The sequence below is a fragment of the Bubalus bubalis genome, chromosome 21 (genome assembly GCF_019923935.1).
Source record: "Bubalus bubalis isolate 160015118507 breed Murrah chromosome 21, NDDB_SH_1, whole genome shotgun sequence".
In the NCBI taxonomy this organism is placed as follows: Eukaryota; Metazoa; Chordata; class Mammalia; order Artiodactyla; family Bovidae; genus Bubalus; species Bubalus bubalis.
Genome location: NC_059177.1, coordinates 49,291,163 through 49,308,226, shown reverse-complemented (window position 1 = coordinate 49,308,226; position 17,064 = coordinate 49,291,163). Strand labels below are relative to the sequence as shown.

The 17,064-nt window shown below is 55.0% G+C and overlaps 2 protein-coding genes across 12 annotated transcripts in view; both read left to right on the top strand.

Annotated features, from left to right (window-relative positions):
• DOCK3 (dedicator of cytokinesis 3) overlaps positions 1 to 11,504 on the top strand; it is a 289,619-nt gene extending 278,115 nt beyond the window's left edge. For 8 of the 11 annotated variants that reach the window (XM_025271944.3, XM_025271942.3, XM_025271937.3 and 5 more), the window contains 5 exons: positions 1,733 to 1,851; positions 3,016 to 3,103; positions 7,060 to 7,182; positions 7,701 to 7,783; positions 8,549 to 11,504. In XM_025271944.3, coding sequence (XP_025127729.2) covers positions 1,733 to 1,851; positions 3,016 to 3,103; positions 7,060 to 7,182; positions 7,701 to 7,783; positions 8,549 to 9,058 — 923 coding nt within the window. In that variant the 3' untranslated portion in view covers positions 9,059 to 11,504. The remainder of the gene's footprint in view (positions 1 to 1,732; positions 1,852 to 3,015; positions 3,104 to 7,059; positions 7,183 to 7,700; positions 7,784 to 8,548) is intronic. The other 3 variants (XM_025271939.3, XM_025271935.3, XM_025271941.3) reach the window with 2 other exon arrangements.
• A 1,013-nt stretch (positions 11,505 to 12,517) lies between these two features.
• Positions 12,518 to 16,396, top strand: MANF (mesencephalic astrocyte derived neurotrophic factor). The gene is made up of 4 exons (XM_006044991.3): positions 12,518 to 12,674; positions 13,429 to 13,556; positions 14,335 to 14,476; positions 15,963 to 16,396. The coding sequence occupies exons 1-4, from the start codon at positions 12,590 to 12,592 to the stop codon at positions 16,145 to 16,147; spliced, it is 540 nt and encodes a 179-aa protein (XP_006045053.1). The 5' UTR covers positions 12,518 to 12,589; the 3' UTR covers positions 16,148 to 16,396.
• The last annotated feature ends 668 nt before the right edge of the window (positions 16,397 to 17,064 follow it).

The window sequence follows — 17,064 nt, the reverse complement described above, 5'->3', positions numbered from 1 at the left end:
GATGGGTATGTGACATGAGTTGGTGTAAAGGGCTGCCTCTCTCTGCATGCTACGTGCGGGCAGCCCTGTCCAGGGCTGTGGCCAACGAGACCCAGGGAGCCTTCCGAGTTTCTTGCTGGGAAGGTACTGTGAAAATCAGTGGGATTAGGAACCCTTTTCTTTTTTTCTTTACACAGCCATCTTTTTGAGATTGCCTCAGAGCACAAGTTCTGAAAGAAAATATTGATTGGGGAGAAAAATCACCAAATAGTAGAAATTCAGGGCTAGTTTATTTGTTTATTTTTTAAATAAAGCATAGTTTACTTATTCCCTTATCAATGAAGGATAGTTTTTAAAACCAGGCCTTAAAGCCAGTTCTGAGGCTCTACAAACAGTATCACTGAGACCAGCTATGAAGGAAGTTTACATTAATAATAGCTGCATTATTGGTTTTTGGTATGCTGACTTCTTCAACATACTTAAGCCTCATCTTTGGGTCTAAAATGAGTATTTAAAAGGCATTTCTTAAGAACTCCTGGTCACCTTTTTAGTTGTGCCCTGACAGTGCCTAGAGGGCACCCCCACAGGAAGGCCCACACAGAGCCTGCAGAGCTGCAGGTTCACCTCTCAGATGAGCTTCACTAAGAGAACACTACACAGAGGGAGTTCACCCACTTGAACCAGCCAGAGGCTGCCAGTGGACAAGTCGACAGCCCTGGGGTCCAGGTGACCTTCCCATGAGGAATCTAGAAGACCCCACTAGTTTGACATGGACATGCCGCTCTCTGGTACAATGAGTGATGCAAATTTGGAGGGCCTTCTAAATTATATATTCCCAAGGGAAGCGTGCAAGTTTTTTCTCACCACTTCTCTGGAAGGTCCCTTTGAGGACCACCAGTTGACAGGTTACTGGGCGTGTAACCATAGCCTGCATCGATGAGGACTAAGCCACACCACATCTGGCTTCCATAACAGCCCCTCAGTCCTGAGGGGGTCTCATAAGCGAAGAGCATGAACCAAGTCAACTCAGGAGCCTGGGTTAAGGCCCCACAAGTCCCAGAGTAGCTCCATGACTCCTGAGTTCACTGAAGGGCAAGTCTCAGAGTGAGGAACCCTGGAGAGCCCCCTGTGTGCAGTGCCCCTGGCCCTGAGCCGCTTGGGCTGAGTCTGCAGTAAGATGGCCAGAAGGCAGAGGCCAGGCACAGGAGGCCTGGAATCTGGGGAAAGGTGGTAGGGGCCAGCTGAGACAGGGCCAGTGGTGTCTGGAGAAGGTAAGTGTGTGGAAACCGTGTCCAGTAAGAACTGTGCTTTTCTGTTACCTGAGTGCGTCTGTTTCTGTGTGACGGCTCCATTGCAAGCTCGCCTGGGCCCTCGCCTGGGCCCCGAGAGAGCCCAGCACCCAGGCCACCCCCATTTCCCCTGAGTGCTGGAGACGCAGGGCTCCCGGGGCCCCAGCTCCAACCCCCGGCTCTCCTCACTATCTGCCCCCGAGCAGGGACAGGGGGCCGCGCCAGCGAGTCCACATGACCCTAGTCTGCAATGTGCCTGCCTCGGCTGGGATGCCCAGTGCAGCCCCCTTACTACCACCCAGCCACCAGGCTCCACTTCATTCCTTCTGTACTTGCCGAGCTCATCCTCACCCCAGCTGCAAGGGGATACCGACCCTGGGTCACTGGCTCCCCGGGATGCATGCCCTCTGGGCCCTCCATCCGTGGCGTGTCATCTGTGCGTGATTGTTCTCACTTGGTTACAGGCTCTCCCTCTCTGCCAGATAAGTACCGCCACGCCCGGGAAATGATGCTGCTGCTGCCCACGCACCGGGACCGCCCAAGCAGCGCCATGTATCCAGCAGCCATCCTGGAGAACGGACAGGTAACAGAGCCAGCCCATTGACTGCCCTTTGCTGGGACTCTGCTGGCCTGAGCTCACCTCGTTGCACTCGCTAGGCTTTCTGCATTGTCCGTGCCTCCCTCGTGCTGCCGTGAAGATCCTCCTGGATGGAGCGGCAGTGAATGTGGGGACCAGCATCTGTACTCAGTCCAGACGGAGTACAGCTATGGGCAGAATGGCGGTGGGGTTGGACCCACCACTGTCTGTGTGGCTGTCTGTCCTTCTGGCCAGCATCCTGAATTCCTCATCTAAAAACAACATGGCAGAGAAAACTGGTTCTTTTCTGTCCAGAGAAGGCAGTGGCGGACATGGGTCTAGAGACTGGCCTTCCTCCATGTGTGCATGAAGGACATCCCCATGGGCAAGCTCTGCCTCTTCCATCCATCCGTCCATCCGTCTGTCCATCCGTCCACCCGAAGCCCCTCTCTTCCCACCGGGACCCTCCCTACACCATTTGCAGAGCTCTGCAGATGTCCTGTATGGGGCCTTGAACAAGAAGCTGCAGCGACTAGCTCCTTCCCCCATCCAGTCTGCCCTGCCCTTCTCTCAGGGGCCATGAGAGTCACCTCCAGTGACTGTTACCCAGTCCCAGAGTGCCAGGATCTTCTCAGCTCCCTGTGCCTGGGCAGCCCTGCCAGGTGGAAGGAACAGGTCTGCCTGGCAGCTACATGGAACAGCGGGTCATGTCTGTGACCTCAGGCCTGAGTGCTGCCCTTCCCCTCACACGGGCCTGTGCGCACGGGGCGTCTCCAGGAGGCCAAACCTGCCAGGGCTCAGGGGTGCGAGGGGTCCCCGTATCCTTCCTGCCCATGGGTCTCCTGGCAGGACAGAAGGATGCAGTTAGATGCCCTCAGGTGCTTGTGTCCTCCTTGTTGGCCGTGTACAGGACAGCCTGGAGCCCAGCCAGGCCCGGGGGCGGTGGGGGAGCCCCAGACATTGCACAGTTGCACAGGGCAGGACTCGGAGCCAGACAGCATGGACAGTTTTCCAACCAGCCTGACATTCTCAGCACATCTCAAGCATGAGCTGTCCCACTGCTTTGATTTTCCTGGTCTGGTCCTAGAATGCCCTGGCTCCTGGGGCCCATGACGCCCCCAAGATATAACTGATTGTTGTCACCTTTTGATACTTCTCTCCTTCCCTCAGCTGCCAAATTTCCAGCGGGCCCTGTTCCAGCAAGTGGTTGGAGCCTGCAAACCCTGCAGTGATCCCAATCTGTCTGTGGCCGAAAAAGGTACGATTCCTCTTCCCAGGTGGCCTCCTCTCCAGTCTGTCCTCATCCTGAGCGTCTGACTCTTGTCCCTGAGCACCAGCTGGCCAAGGCTAAGCCATACTTTAACACCCAGGCCACTCTGTCCGTCCAGAGTCCTGACCAGTTCTGTGTTCATTATTTAACCCATGTTTGGCTTGATGCTGAGGTCTAGATCTTGTTTGTTTGTATCTCCGGCTCCCCAGGGCCCACCCTCTGAGACGCCCCAGCTGCCACCTGCTCTGAGCTCACCTTCATGGAAACTCAGTGGGCACCCACACCCCAGGGCTCCTCCCCACCAGCCCCAGAATTCAGCAGGCCCTGTGGCTTTGGTCCCTCTCCACTCAGGCCCACAGGGACCTCTCCTTGTTGTTCAGAACAGGCCTGTGGCCAAGCACGTCCACAAGCATAATGAGAAGGAACAGGTCATGGCAAAGTGAATTTCCCAGAGACAGTCCCAGGCACCCTGCGGGACTTCAGTCCTCCTGTAGCCGCCCAGGCCTGCAACAGCTGAGCATCCCTTTTCCACACTGCAAGTCCATCAGCTATACCATTAAACCAGGCAATACTTAGAACAGAGGCTGGTTACAGAGAGTGGAGTTCTACTCTATGTTCTGCTCCAGCCAGCTGATGGAAGAACCAGACTTGGGCCCATATAACCCCAGCCCAAAGTCCCAGACATGGAGAACTGAGTTCCTTTTAACACAGGACAGTGCCCGTGTGGGGCCTATGCCCAGCCCACCTGCCACACACAACCAGGCCAAGCCTATCAGCCCCTCTCCCTGCAGGTTCCCCTCTCCTCTACCTAGTAAGTTTAGGGCACTCTTGGTCCCTAGCATTGCGACCTGCTGGCCCATCAGGACGTGTCCCTCCAAAGCTATTGTCATGTCATCACACCTCCTCACCACGTGCTGTCTGCTGTCTGCTGTCCCCACTGTCACTGCTCCTCCTCTGCTCAGCATGGAGGACGCGCCTCCCCGTCATATTTGAGACTGCACCCGGGCTCCACGATCTCAGTGCCTGGGAGGCCTCAGCGCCTGGTGCTCGGCCACAGCGGGCGTGGAGATAAGATTCTGGCTGAAGACGCCTTCCTAGCCTCAGAGTTGCACATCCCCAAAACACGTGGCGTTCCTGGACCCCTGCACTTGTGCCCCCAAACCAAGTGCTCTTGTGGCCTTGAGGGCCGGGAACCACAGTGGCTTCTCTTTGCCGGAGTTGTGGAGCAATCGCAGATCTAGCTGAGAGCCCAGACGGGCTCAGAGCTCAAGTGGGTGCTGGCGGCCAGACCAGGACCTGACGCCCACCAGACCCAGAAGAGCTTCGGGCTTCAGACCAAGCTGCAGCAAGAAGCTGGATACGCCCACCCGCCATGTGTGGGGAGGAAAGAGGGTTGTCTCAGAGTGAAGGCTGAGCCCAGAGCAAGCCCATTTGAGCCACAAGGCCAGAGCTTAGTAGGCATTGAGCTAGACATTTGTCTTGGGGGACCCAGAGCCAGAGTCATAACTCCCCAGATCTCTGCTGGCTCCTCCAGAGCAGGAGCTGTGCGCACTTGTCACCATTCTCTCATCATCAGGATCTTGAGTCCCATGAGGGCTCCACTTCTCATTTTAAGGATCTCTCTTTCCCAGGCAGTGACTCCCAGACCAGGCCAGTTAACTCTCGAGGCTGCTGTGCACAGGGGACCTCAGACTGGTGGTGGTCCACAGCAGAGAGAGAAAAGGCCAGGACACAGGCGGCATCAGCGCTCTTCTAGGATGGGTGCTGCATCTGAGATTCTCCACTAGCCCCTATGCACTGGTGTGTGTTCATGCATATTCTCACGTCTGCAACCCCATGGACTGTAGCCCGCCAGGCTCCTCTGTCCATGGCATTTTTCAGGCGAGAATACTGGAGTGGGTTACATTTCCTTCTCCAGGGGATCTTTCCGACCCAGGGATGGAACCACGCATCTCTTGCATCTCCTACATTGGCAGGAAGGTTCTTTACCACTGAGCCACCCAGGAAGCCCTGGTGCTATATGGCAGAGGTTCACTGGCCTCACTGGTCAACAGGAGGCCGAGGGCAAGCTGGATGATTTCTGATTGATGTGGAGTGGCTCTCGCAGGTGCCGTTTGTAAACCACTGCAGCCTTGCCAGCTTTCTTTCCCTCCAGCGTTCCTGCCCGCTGTTTCCTTTGGGCTCTTGTGGGTGAATTTGTGCAGTCCTGATGTCTTCTAGGGCCAGGATGTGCACATGAGAATTCAGGCTGTCAGCCCCTTTGGGGAAGCTGCCTAGACCTGCCTCCAAGCTTCTTACTCCTCGAGGTGTGATGGCTTTTTGTGGAGATGGAACTTTTCCTTTTCAGGAGAGGGCGCCTTAGTGCTGAGGACCAGGAAGCTCCTGCCGCATCTTGGGGAGAGCCTGTTTGAGAGTAGGCCTGTCCTGGTCTCAGGATGGTTCAGGCTCTCTGAGGAAGGCTTTCTGGTGGAATCCATCTGGCACTCAACCAGAGTCAGAATGAATGCCTGTCCACCCAGTCACTGCCCCCTCTCCCTTCTGCCCCCACCACTGTCAGCCAGTCTGTGAGACTGAGCCACGCTCCTGAGACATGAGGCTGTGAGGCAGCCGAGTTCCAGCCTGACGTTCTTCACCAGCAAGGAGGACCAGGGTGGACGTCTCCCACGACCTCATCCTTCGACCATGTGGGGCCCAGCCCCTGCTGGCCACATCCTCCTCAAAGGCCAGGCTCCTTCCTTCCCAGAGCCTCTCAGGTGCCCTTTAGGCCCTGGCATTGCATTCCCCACTCAGGCCCTGGAGTGGGAAAAGCCCAGTCCTCAGCCTCCTCAATGCCCCATTTAGCTGTGACTGCCTCAAAACAAAGCCAGTGGGTCTGCCGCTTGTCTCTTGATACCAAGAGCTCCGTCAGAGAAAGGGCATAGTTCTCATCAGTGGCGGTGGTTCTCTAGCAGTTGGCCAATGGCATTCACGTATCCGCTGCTGCTCCTCAGACCCCGGGGTCCAGCCATTCCCCCCCACCCCTCCCCTCCTACAGTCCTTCTCCTCAGCTGTTGCTGAAGGGCCACTGTTCCAGCCCTGGACTCCTTCCCATCCACAGATGGACAACCTGTGTTACTCTTTGTCCAGGGCCCACTCTGTCCACAGCATGTGGGTTACAGGAACTGGGCCTCTATGCTTCAAAGCACCCAGGGGCTCCACCACCCTCCATCCTCTCTGGAAGCAGAGGTCCCTGCTGGACCCAGCCTGACCCCTGGCTTCATACTCTTTCCCACAGCAAGCACTGTATGAACTCCAGTCCTGCCTAGAAAACTCCCGAGCATCCCAGGCCCAGCCAGTGGGCTCAGAAGCAGCAGGGGTGGGCAGAGCTTGTAGCTTACCACAGGCTCTTTGAGGGCCCAGGCCACATACTAGCTGTGGACACCGGCATCTGCTGCTGCCCACCCATCCTGCTCCCTGCTTCCCCATGGGGTCAGGCCCTGGGAGAGCCCTGACTCTTGGCTTTGGTCAGAAGCTGTAGGGTGCGCAGCACACCTGTTCTCGCATGTGCTCACTTGCCTGCATCTCCCTCCCCCCTCTCCCTCTTCTGTCAGTCTTACCAGCCCGCTCCACTCTCCTGTTCTCTTTTTTTCCTCCTAGTAAGCCCGGGAGGCTGCCTCCTTGCTGTACTTCCTCTCGTCTTGCCTCCTCTCAAGTGCTTTTCAGCCAGCAGCTGACTCTGTAGCCATCCTCTTCAGTGGTGTCTGCCGCGGCCACTCTCCCCGTGGGCCACCACCGTGCCTTGCTGGGCCAGTGTTTTCTGTCTCAGGAGCTGGCATGCCATGCCTGTGTGTGCTGTACCGAGTTCACACCTGGAGAAGGCCCAGGCAGTAGTAGAGGACTTTCCCCCCACCCAGAGGCTGCTCAAGAAGTAACCTCCCTTCATGCCATCTGTTTTCGCCCTTCAGCGGTGCCAGCAGCCCCCAGCAGCTGGAGCCTGGATAGCGGAGCCCGAGAGGCCCAGCCCTTCCTGTCTGCCCACACGGGGTGCATCCTGGCCCCCCCAGTGCCTCCCCGAAGCCTGCTGCATGGTAAGAAGACCTCCAGCGGGTCCCCCAGGTAGTCCCCAGTCTCAGATCCTGCTCAGGGGTGAGGGCAGGAGCCCTCTGGGCTGAGAAGACGAGCCGACTCAGCCGAGGAAAGAACCCCCCCACAGCAGCCTTGGGGTCAGTGAGGTCTCCAAATGCAGCAGGTACACTCAGTAAGGCCTTTCTGACTGCGGAGGCTGAAGACGTCGGAAATGACTGTGCCAAGCGCGGGACTCCCCAGACTGTCGTCGCCCCGCAGCAGGCAGGGGCCGCTGCTGTCTGTGGACTGTCATTCTGTGGGCTCTGATGCACTCGGACTTCTCGGTCTCCTGTGTGGCATGGGTGTCTTTACTCCAGCAGCCTGTGTTTTGAAGAATGTCAGTGAAGAGAGAGGTTTTCCCATGGCTTCCAGTGCCGAGGGGTCGCGGGAGACTCCCGTCCATGCAGTTGGCCCCGCCAGCTCTGCTGTGATGCAGTCCAAGAAGGGCCCAACTGAAGCTCTGCTTCTGTGTCCTCTGCAGGTCATTACTCCCTACACTTCGACGCCTTCCACCACCCCTTGGGTGACACCCCCCCAGCCCTCCCCGCCCGGACCTTGCGCAAGGTAATGTTCTGAGATGACAGCCCCCAGGCTGTGAGGGGAGAGACCCCTGAGGTCTGCCTCCCCTGTTCCTCCCGACAGCCCAGCCTGACAGAAGCTGGGGGAATCCAGAGACATACTTGGGGTACAGGTGACCCACGTGTCCTGTAACAGACGTGATGGGGGTGGAGAGGTCAGAGGGTCCTCAGACAGCAACACACAGCACCCAGTGTGTGAGCCAAGAGCAGTGAGAAGCCAGGGGGTAGGTATTAACACACCACAGTTCACAACGTGAGGAAATGTTAACTGTGGGAGGTCATAGAGCACTTTAAACTGGAGTCCACTCAAAATGAGAAGCATCAGATACCAAACCTTTATGCGAAACTCATTAAGTTTTCTGCAAATTGGAAAAGACTGTCAGATTTTAGCAGAAGGCACTCATCTGGTCCAGGGCCCTCTAGGGTTCTTTCTTCCCTCCCCAATGGGCCTGCCAACCCAGCCCTTCTGTCTGTGCCCCTAGACCCACAGCCAGAAGCCTGGGACCTGGCTTCATGGGGCACAAAGGCAGGGCCATTTTGGGGCCACAGAAATGCAGGTGATTCTGGGGCTGCATAGGCTTGCTGGGGCCAGGGAGAAGGCAGGGGCTTGCTGATGGCGAAACAAGAAATACTCTGTTGATGAGTATTTTAAAATTCATTAATATAGGAGACTCTTGGTCTTCTCGTCCCGGGGCAGGCATGTCAGCCTGTCTGGAAAGAGGGATTTTCACACTTCTCCCTTTTCTTTCAGTCGCCCCTGCACCCTATTCCAGCCTCCCCGACCAGCCCCCAGTCAGGCCTGGATGGCAGCAACTCTACACTGTCTGGCAGTGCCAGCAGCGGCGTGTCCTCCCTAAGTGAGAGTAACTTTGGGCACTCCTCGGAGGTCCCTGCTCGAACCGATACCATGGACTCCATGCCGAGCCAGGCCTGGAACGCTGACGAAGATCTTGAGCCACCTTACCTCCCCGTCCACTACAGCCTCTCTGAGTCCGCCGTCCTGGACTCCATCAAGGCCCAGCCGTGCCGAAGCCACTCGGCCCCGGGATGTGTCATCCCTCAGGACCCCATGGACCCGCCTGCGCTGCCACCCAAGCCCTACCACCCCCGCCTGCCAGCCCTGGAGCACGACGAGGGTGTGCTGCTGCGAGAGGAGGCCGAGAGGCCTCGGGGCCTGCATCGCAAGGCCTCGCTGCCTCCCGGGAGCACCAAGGAAGAGCAGGCACGCATGGCCTGGGAGCACAGCCGAGGGGAACAGTGAGGGGCAGGGAGGCAGCTGGGACACCACCGTCAGTGAGCGGCTTGCCCAACCACTCCGGGTCAGAAAAGCAAGTCCCCCCACAGGGAGCCCGAGGCCTAGCACTCAGGAGAGAACCGCCCGAGTCTACGTTCTACTGCCGTGAACTCGTGTGTTGCCATGTGCGGAGGCCACAGCAGCATGAAGGGTTGTGGCTTCTCTTTTTATTTCATTTTCTACATTTCCATTTCTATGGGTTTTCCTCTTTCCTTTGTGCAGTAGATGCTGTCTTCCTCCTGCAGCTTCAGACCACATGGAGCTAGATGGAGATACTGCACCACAGAACCGCTTTGCAGCTTCACGGGGCCCCTGCCTGGGGCAGGAGCCCAGGCCCTCCCTCCAGGGCAGCAATGCACAGAATGGAAATTGCACTAGGGACCTCTTCCTTTGCTGTGTAGACAGAAGAGCTCATGGTTGTATTCAGGGATTGCAAGGACCACGTGGACTATGTCACAGGTGGACAAGGGGGCTACCAGCCATTTTGCACAAATGCCTGCTCTTCCATCCAGGAGTGTGCCCCTGAGGGGCTGGCGAGGCCAACCTGCCGGCACAGGCATGTGACAGCCTAACTGCATGCCCCGGGCGTACTGCCAGGCTTCTGTGGGCCAGCCCTGCCTCCTCCTCTACCTTGGATTTCCCCTCCATCATTTTTATTTCTGACCCTTCGCTCCCCTCCACTCTTAACATACCCCATGCCCTGCAGGAGCCCCCTGGTGCATGGATCTGCAGTGGTCATCTCCTAGCCTCTGGAGCTTGAGTGAGGGTTGGAGCCAGAGGGACTGCCGTCACCACCTTCCTCCCCAGGGCCCAGGCAGCCATGTGTTGAGAGACAAGCCGATAGAGGAGTGAGGCTGGGGTGTGGCAGGGCCGGAAATCCTCTGAGCTTTCAGAAGTGGCCAGCGTGCCTGTCCTCCAGCTCCTGAATCAGGGATTTTCAGCACTACCTCTGAGCAGCGGGGTGGCTGCCCAGCCAGGCTCCGAAGGCCTGAGGACTTGAAATCAGGTTCAGCAAGCTCCTGGGTTAAAAGCGCAGTTGGAGGGGAGAGGGACTTCTCCTCCTAGAAGCAGAAAGCCACGCAGGTTGAATTATCCCCTCCCAGTAGCCAAGTGCACGATCCCAGCTCCAGGCCCATGGGACCACCACTCAGGGTTCAGGGTGAGCAGGAGGGCAGTTTCTCCAGCCTCCCCAGTCTGTTGGGCAGAAGGCAGTGGTGTCTTTATAGGAAACTTTCAGGTCAGGGTACTGATTTTCCTCTTGGTTTATTAGTTGGGGGAATAGGGTGGAGTGGCAATAGTATTTTACCAGGGTGCTTCTAAGTTACTTTTAAAAAGTCTACAAAACATTTATTTGCTTGAGTTCACGACTTGACAGTCACAAGGCTGCCTTCTCCTCGTTGAGCAGGTACGTTCTCCGTTAGTTCCTCTTCCACTGGCCCATCTGACTTCCCTGGTTAGGGTATCTTTCACTTGTAAACAAATGGCAACTTGTTTAACAGGAATGCCAGCAAGTAACTTATGCGCTAAGATGGGGGCCACGTTACCTTCAGGGTGTCTGGGCGTGTTTTATCACCAGTGTAGGTCCTTTCTGATACTTGAAGGGTGACTCCAAGCACAGTGGGTCAGTCCAGGCAGGCCTGAACCATCTGGTGTTCGCAAGTGTAACAGTCGGGGACTAGCTTTGGATTTCTTAGATAGTTCGTATTTAGGTTTTAGGGCACTCCTGAACCTCAATCCCTGGACAAGGCAGTCCTCATGTAAGAACATCTTCCTTCTCCACCTGGTGGCATGAGAGGGTAGAGAGGGGAGTGTGGGTTTGTTTGGTCTTGCCTACTACAGGGTGAGCCAGGTTTGTGTTTTCCCTCTCCATTTTCCCAAATTCAATGAAAAGGACATATTCCAAATTCCTTTCCTTGGAGAATCAGCCAGTCTGAAGGGAAGTGGGAGGCCAGAGATGAGAATTCTCTGAAAAGATTGTGAAATATTGATTTTCATTCTTTCAAGCTTATTTGTAAATACCTATTTGAATGCTGTGTATTTGTACAGGAATTTGAGCAAAAAAATGTATAGAGTGTGCTGTCCAATTGGTATTCAGCCCTATAAATGTGTTTTTAACCTCTGGCATTCTGTGCTTATTTAAAATAAGAAAACTTCTAACCATTTCTTTTGTGTATTTATGTTTAAAATAAGAAGTGACTTAATGGTCTTACCTGTATCAGAAAGCAAAGTTAAAAGAAAAAAAAATTTGTACTAGTGTCCCGAAAAAGTATTTTACTGTATATATTGTGGTAGCATGTTCTCAATCCAGCAAGTACTGTGAATTTTAGATGTAAATATCTGCCACTTGATTTCCCCGCTTTCCCCACTCCCTTGACTGCTGTTATGTGAATTAAAGATGAATACCTGATACTGACCCACTGAATTCACTGAATGGGAGCAGCCGCAAAGTGCCCCCCTCCAACCCTTGTCGCTGGGCTCCAAGCCCTTTTAGCCCCATAAAAATCTTTTCCGTTCTGAGCACAGTGCCAACCTTTCCCACGTCCGGCCTTCAAGCACAGGGAGCCAAGACTCGCACCGGAAAGGAGGGCAGCCGAGGGCGCAGAGCGCTCAGCTGGAAAGCAAGAGAGAGAACCAGCCACCTCGGTCAGGCTCCCGAGGCTTGTGAGTAAAAGGGGGAAGAAGGGGTCTTCCTGGCGTGGGGGACAAACCTCCGAAGCCGCCAATCTCCCCAGTAAGGCGGGATGCTTCCGAACTCAAAGCCAGGCAACCAGTCCTGGCCCGGGCGCCCCTCTGAGCTCTGGGAAGGCAGCCTGGAGGGGAGCCCCTCTTACGGGCCCTGCTCCTACCCGACATCTGTCCGCCCCGACTGGGTCCTCCTGTCGGGGCAATCCGGACTCTCTTCAGCGGTTCCCCAGCCCACGTGGTCCCTTAAGAAAAAGGAAAGAAACCTCTTCGGAGCCTTGCCCGCGGCCGGCCGCCCTCCCTCCCTGCCTGTTGGGTTGCGGCTGACCACAGAGCCCCTGACCTGCGCCACGAATCGGGACCATAGCGGAGAAGTCCGTGGGATTCTTCGGGAGGACTTGGGGCCCAGAACAGAGGGTACACAAAGCAACTGAGCAGGCGCGGGGCAGCGGCCGAATTCCACTCCAGGCTGATGGTGCTCCGCTTCGGCCTCAGCCCCTGCCCCTACCAAAGATGGCGACTGAGCCGCTTCCGCCGCCTCTCGGCCTCTTCCTGCGAGCAGCCCCGGTTCAATCAGCGGTCGACAACTGTCTAGGGCGGAGGGCGGGCGATGCCATCGGCCAATGAGGAAGGGTAGCGTGGAGCCGCTCTTCTGGGCTCCGAGGCGCGTGGACCAATGGGGGAACGGTGTGTGGGAGAGTGTGGGGGGCGCCAGCCAATAGGGGGCCACGGCGCGCGGCCAGGACCTGGGGGCTGCGCCGCACGGCGGGCGCGGTTCAGTCCGGCGAAAGCGGCAGCGGCGGCGGGTTGTGGAGGATGTGGGCTACCCACGGGCTGGCCGTGGCGCTGGCTCTGAGCGTGCTGCCGGCCAGCCGGGCGCTACGACAGGGTGACTGCGAAGGTAAGGCGGAGTTGGGGGTCCGAGCGCTGTGGCCGGCCTGGCGGCGGCGCTGAACTCAACCAAACCACCGAAAGGCTGAGAGGCCGGGGCTAATGCGGGCGAGGGCGGCCGGCCCCAGCGGGGTCTGCTAGAAGAGGGACCAACGCCGGGTCTAGAAAACATTTTCTGGGCCTAAAAAACATTGGTCTGACGAGAAAGTTAGGACTAGATCGTACAGACAATTTGGCCTGAAACTGAGATAACGCCGGAGTTTTGGTCCTTTACCATCACTGGGCAGAAGCTCCTGGGAGCGGTTCTGGCTCAGGTGGGGTGTCCTGAGGGCCGCCCGTGGGCACCGCGCCTTGTGTGATAAGGTTGCAAAGATTCACGTTGGGGTTCGGTGTTGCATTTGGAAATGAGTAGCATTTGCATCGTTTTTTCCTCTTCGGCCTCTAGTTTGTCCATTTATGAGGTCACAGTGAGCCTATCTCAAGGACACGTGTTCAGTCTCGGTTTAAACTTTACGGGAAGAGCAGGGAAGAGCCGTTTGTGGGTCATTCGGTGATGTTCGTTCCCCGCATCCCCTGGGTGTACTCGGGGACCCAGCAACCCGGAGCACGGTTCTGTCTACCTGTGGGCACCCGAGAAAATCCAGTGGTAGAAAAACTCCCCTTTCTCCGTGTCTCTTATTAAAATTGCTGCTGGAGTTCCCGCCTACTGAATTGGCTTGCAACTTGGTGATGACTGGAGCATCTTCCTTCTTTCTCTTTTTCAGTTTGTATTTCTTATCTGGGAAGATTTTACCAGGACCTCAAAGACAGAGATGTCACATTCTCTCCAGCCTCTATTGAAAAAGAACTTATAAAGTTCTGCCGTGAAGCAAGAGGCAAAGAGAATCGGTTGGTAAGTAGCTGTTTGGCCCTCCCCAGGCTGGCCCTGGCCAGCGTTTTAAGTATCCACTTGCCAGGCCTGGAAGTACAAGACCCCGCCCACTTGTCTATTGAGGAGACCAGCTGTTCTGTCAGTGAACTAATGTGGGTCTGAAGTGCTTTCTGTATTCCGCCTTTGGGATGTTATCCTCTTAGTGTTGATTAAGCACCTATTGTGTGCTGGACACCGGAAATATCAGGGGAGAGCAGTGACAGGCAAATGATGTGGTGGGATGCAAGTTGTGCAGAAAATGGACCAGGAGGGTATGGTAGAGAGGGTGGGTGCTAACTTAGTAGTCAAGAATTTTTCTGAGACAGGGTCATCATTATGGAGGAGGAAAGAACGTTACAGGCAGAGGGAACAGCCAATGTGAGTGCCCAGAGGCCAGAGCAATCTTGGCATGAGTGAGGACCGATGATGATGGAATGGGCACAGGGGAGGCTAGGGCTGAATTCTAATGAAACAATAGTTTTGGTAGCCTCAGCTTCCCTGGCAGTCTCTGGTTTGTCTGTCTTTCTGTTTAAAGGTTTGAACCTTGGTGACTTTTAAATTCATCTGGTGGCTGTCAGCTCTGGGACCAAGTGTGTACTAAAAGCCTGGGGTTTACGCTGAATCTGACTGCCAGTACAGGCGGGGTGTAGGAAAATGAGGTCCTGGCAGAGACAGAAGATGTTTTGAGATGTCAGTGTGCCTTGGAGGAGATAGCTCTTAAGGGGCACCTCCTGAAGGCCATTCTCCTTTCTTGCCACAGTGCTACTACATTGGGGCCACAGAGGATGCAGCCACCAAGATCATCAACGAGGTGTCCAAGCCCCTGTCCCACCACATCCCTGTGGAGAAGATCTGTGAGAAGCTCAAGAAGAAAGACAGTCAGATCTGTGAACTAAAGTATGGTGAGTGTGGCATTATTTAACCAACGCTGAACCCTCTCTGTGCTCAGGCATTAATGAAGTGTACTTTCTAGCTGGGGAAGGCGGGTGATAAACTAGAGTCTTTATGAGTGAGTTACGTAACAAGGTCGGTGGTGGTAAATGGGCAGGGGCACAGACTCAACCTTGCGTCCTGGTGGGCGGAGGTCAGAACAGGCCTCAGTGAAAGTGCAGGTCACTCAGTCGTGTCTGACGTTTTGCCACCCCATGGACTGTACAGTCCATGGAATTCTCTAGGCCACAATACTGGAGTGGGTAGCCTTTCCCTTCTCTAGGGGCTCTTCCCAACCCAGGGATCAAACCCAGGTCTCCCACATTGCTCCAGCAGATCTTCCCGACCCAGGAGTCGAACTGGGATCATTTCAGGTGGCTTCTTTACCAACTGAGCTATCAGGGAAGCCCAGGAGGTGACATTTCAGCAGACTTTGAAAAGGAGGTGGGGGATTAGCCACTGGCACAGCTCAGGGAAGAGAATTTCAGTCAGAGGACACAGGCAGATGTAAAGGCAGCCAGTGCCATGACAGGTGTGTGGGCAGGTCATAGAGGGCCTTGCATGTTGGTGAAGATTTGGTTTTAGTCTGAGGGAAGATGAGAATTTTGGGATTTGAGCAGAGAAGGTATGTTGTCTGACTTGGCTTTAATGAGCTTGTCCTGACTGCACACTCTGAAGGCTGAGTGACTTTTACTATTTTGAAAAGAACAGCTGTGTCCCAACAGGAAAGCCTAAGGTTATGGGCACACAGCACCTCTTTTGCTGAAGAAGTTTCCAGTGGGAAAAAGAGCTCAGGTTTTCAGAAAGAATTGGAGCCAAGAAGAGTTGTTCTCTTCCATAAAACTGAAACAGCACCAGCATGTTTTACCATGAATTGAGTGTCCAAGGGCTGCATTTTACCCCATTGTGTCAAGGATAACTGGTCTTCTGAGAGTGATCCTAGTTCAGTGCTTCTGGCAGAAGGTCTCTCTGTGATCACAGGTGGTCATGGGGAGTAGGCTCCTAATTCAAGAGCCCGACCAGGGTCTGTGTTGGGAAACTGAGGCTAGGGGATCTGTCTGCTCTGTCACCCTAGAACTCTCATTCTCCAGTGCCGTGGGCTCTACCGTGACTTTTAGTAAGAGGCACTTGGAGTGGGCGCCATATTCCTCCTAGAAGGTTCCTTCTGTAAGGACCACATGGCCTCCATCTGTCCCTGCTGACACTGTATGTCTGGGGTTACACAGACTGCCAGTGAGTAACTGGGGTTACTCACACTGCCAGCGTGAGACCCGCCTTCTGGTGAAGGGGCTGGGCCAGTTCCCCTCCTGGGGGCACCAGGCACTGACACACCTGCATGCGTCTCTCCCTACAGTCAGTAGGTCTGCTGGTTTTAAGTGACAGCTTGGCTGTGCAAGGACTGCTGGGGTCCACAGTTGCTCCCACCCAGCTGGTTATTCTCCCTGCTCTTTCCTCCAGACAAACAGATCGACCTGAGCACAGTGGACCTGAAGAAGCTCCGAGTTAAAGAGCTAAAGAAGATCCTGGACGACTGGGGGGAGACGTGCAAAGGCTGTGCGGAAAAGTCTGACTACATCCGGAAGATTAATGAACTGATGCCTAAATATGCTCCCAAGGCAGCTAGTTCACGGACTGATTTGTAGTTGGCTCGATCCCTGCTGCTCCTGAGGGAGGAAACACTTCATTTGTGTCTACCCCAAACAGCCTTTTTGTAATTTATTTTTTAGGCAGACTCCTGACAAAGTCAGGTGTGAAGCCTGGAGCTTTCATGATGATGCTGGGTGTACAGCGTCCCCTTGGGGGAGATTCACTTTGTTCTGTTGCCCATTTACTCTAGGACTTCAGAGTATGTCTGGGATTTTTTTATTAAAGGAAGAAAATTTCTAGCTGTCCTTGAAGTATTAAAGTGAATACTGAAATAGGGTTTTACCCATGATGACGATTTCACCGGTTTATGCTTTCCGGTTTACAAAGAGTTTTCAGGTATATTCACATTTGTCCCTCAACCACCAGTCAATGCTGGGATGCCAGGACAGGGCAAGGGGCCTGTGGGGCTGTGCAAGAGTGGAGAGGTTCTCAGAGAGGAGGTGGGTCTTGATAACCCCCAGCCCATAGGGACTATCTAGAGAGGGGGCTGGGTTGCAAGCAAGACTGAGGTTTAATGCAGTTTTCTGCAATGATGACTTCAGTAACTGAGTAGTTCAGTACTGTCACATTTCTGAAGATACTCATGGCCTGGCTACCTCCATCAGTCACTGTCCAGATCTGGCCATCTACTTGCTCAACTCAGTTTGTGGTCCAGTGTCAACCCTAAGCCTCTGGTACCTAGTCGGAATTTTGCAAAACTGGCAGGAGTTGGTTTGTACAAAGAGCCAGAGGGAGGCTGTCTTTTGCCTTTGTTTACCTAAGATAAGCCTAACAGTTGGAAGTCCTGAAAGGATGTCCCTGGAGTCTGGCTTTTACTTGCTCTTTTGGGGGTTGGTGCGTGGGAAACCCAATGACCAGCATGAACTGTGACTCAGTGGACTGCTCCTCATGCCCTCAGAGACCACCACAAGGG

Coding starts and splice junctions, on each gene's coding strand:
- MANF (XM_006044991.3), top strand. CDS start 12,590: ATGTGGGCTACCCACGGGCTGGCCGTGGCGCTGGCTCTGAGCGTGCTG. Junction 12,675..13,428: donor ACGACAGGGTGACTGCGAAG/GTAAGGCGGAGT, acceptor TCTCTTTTTCAG/TTTGTATTTCTTATCTGGGA. Junction 14,477..15,962: donor GATCTGTGAACTAAAGTATG/GTGAGTGTGGCA, acceptor TCTTTCCTCCAG/ACAAACAGATCGACCTGAGC.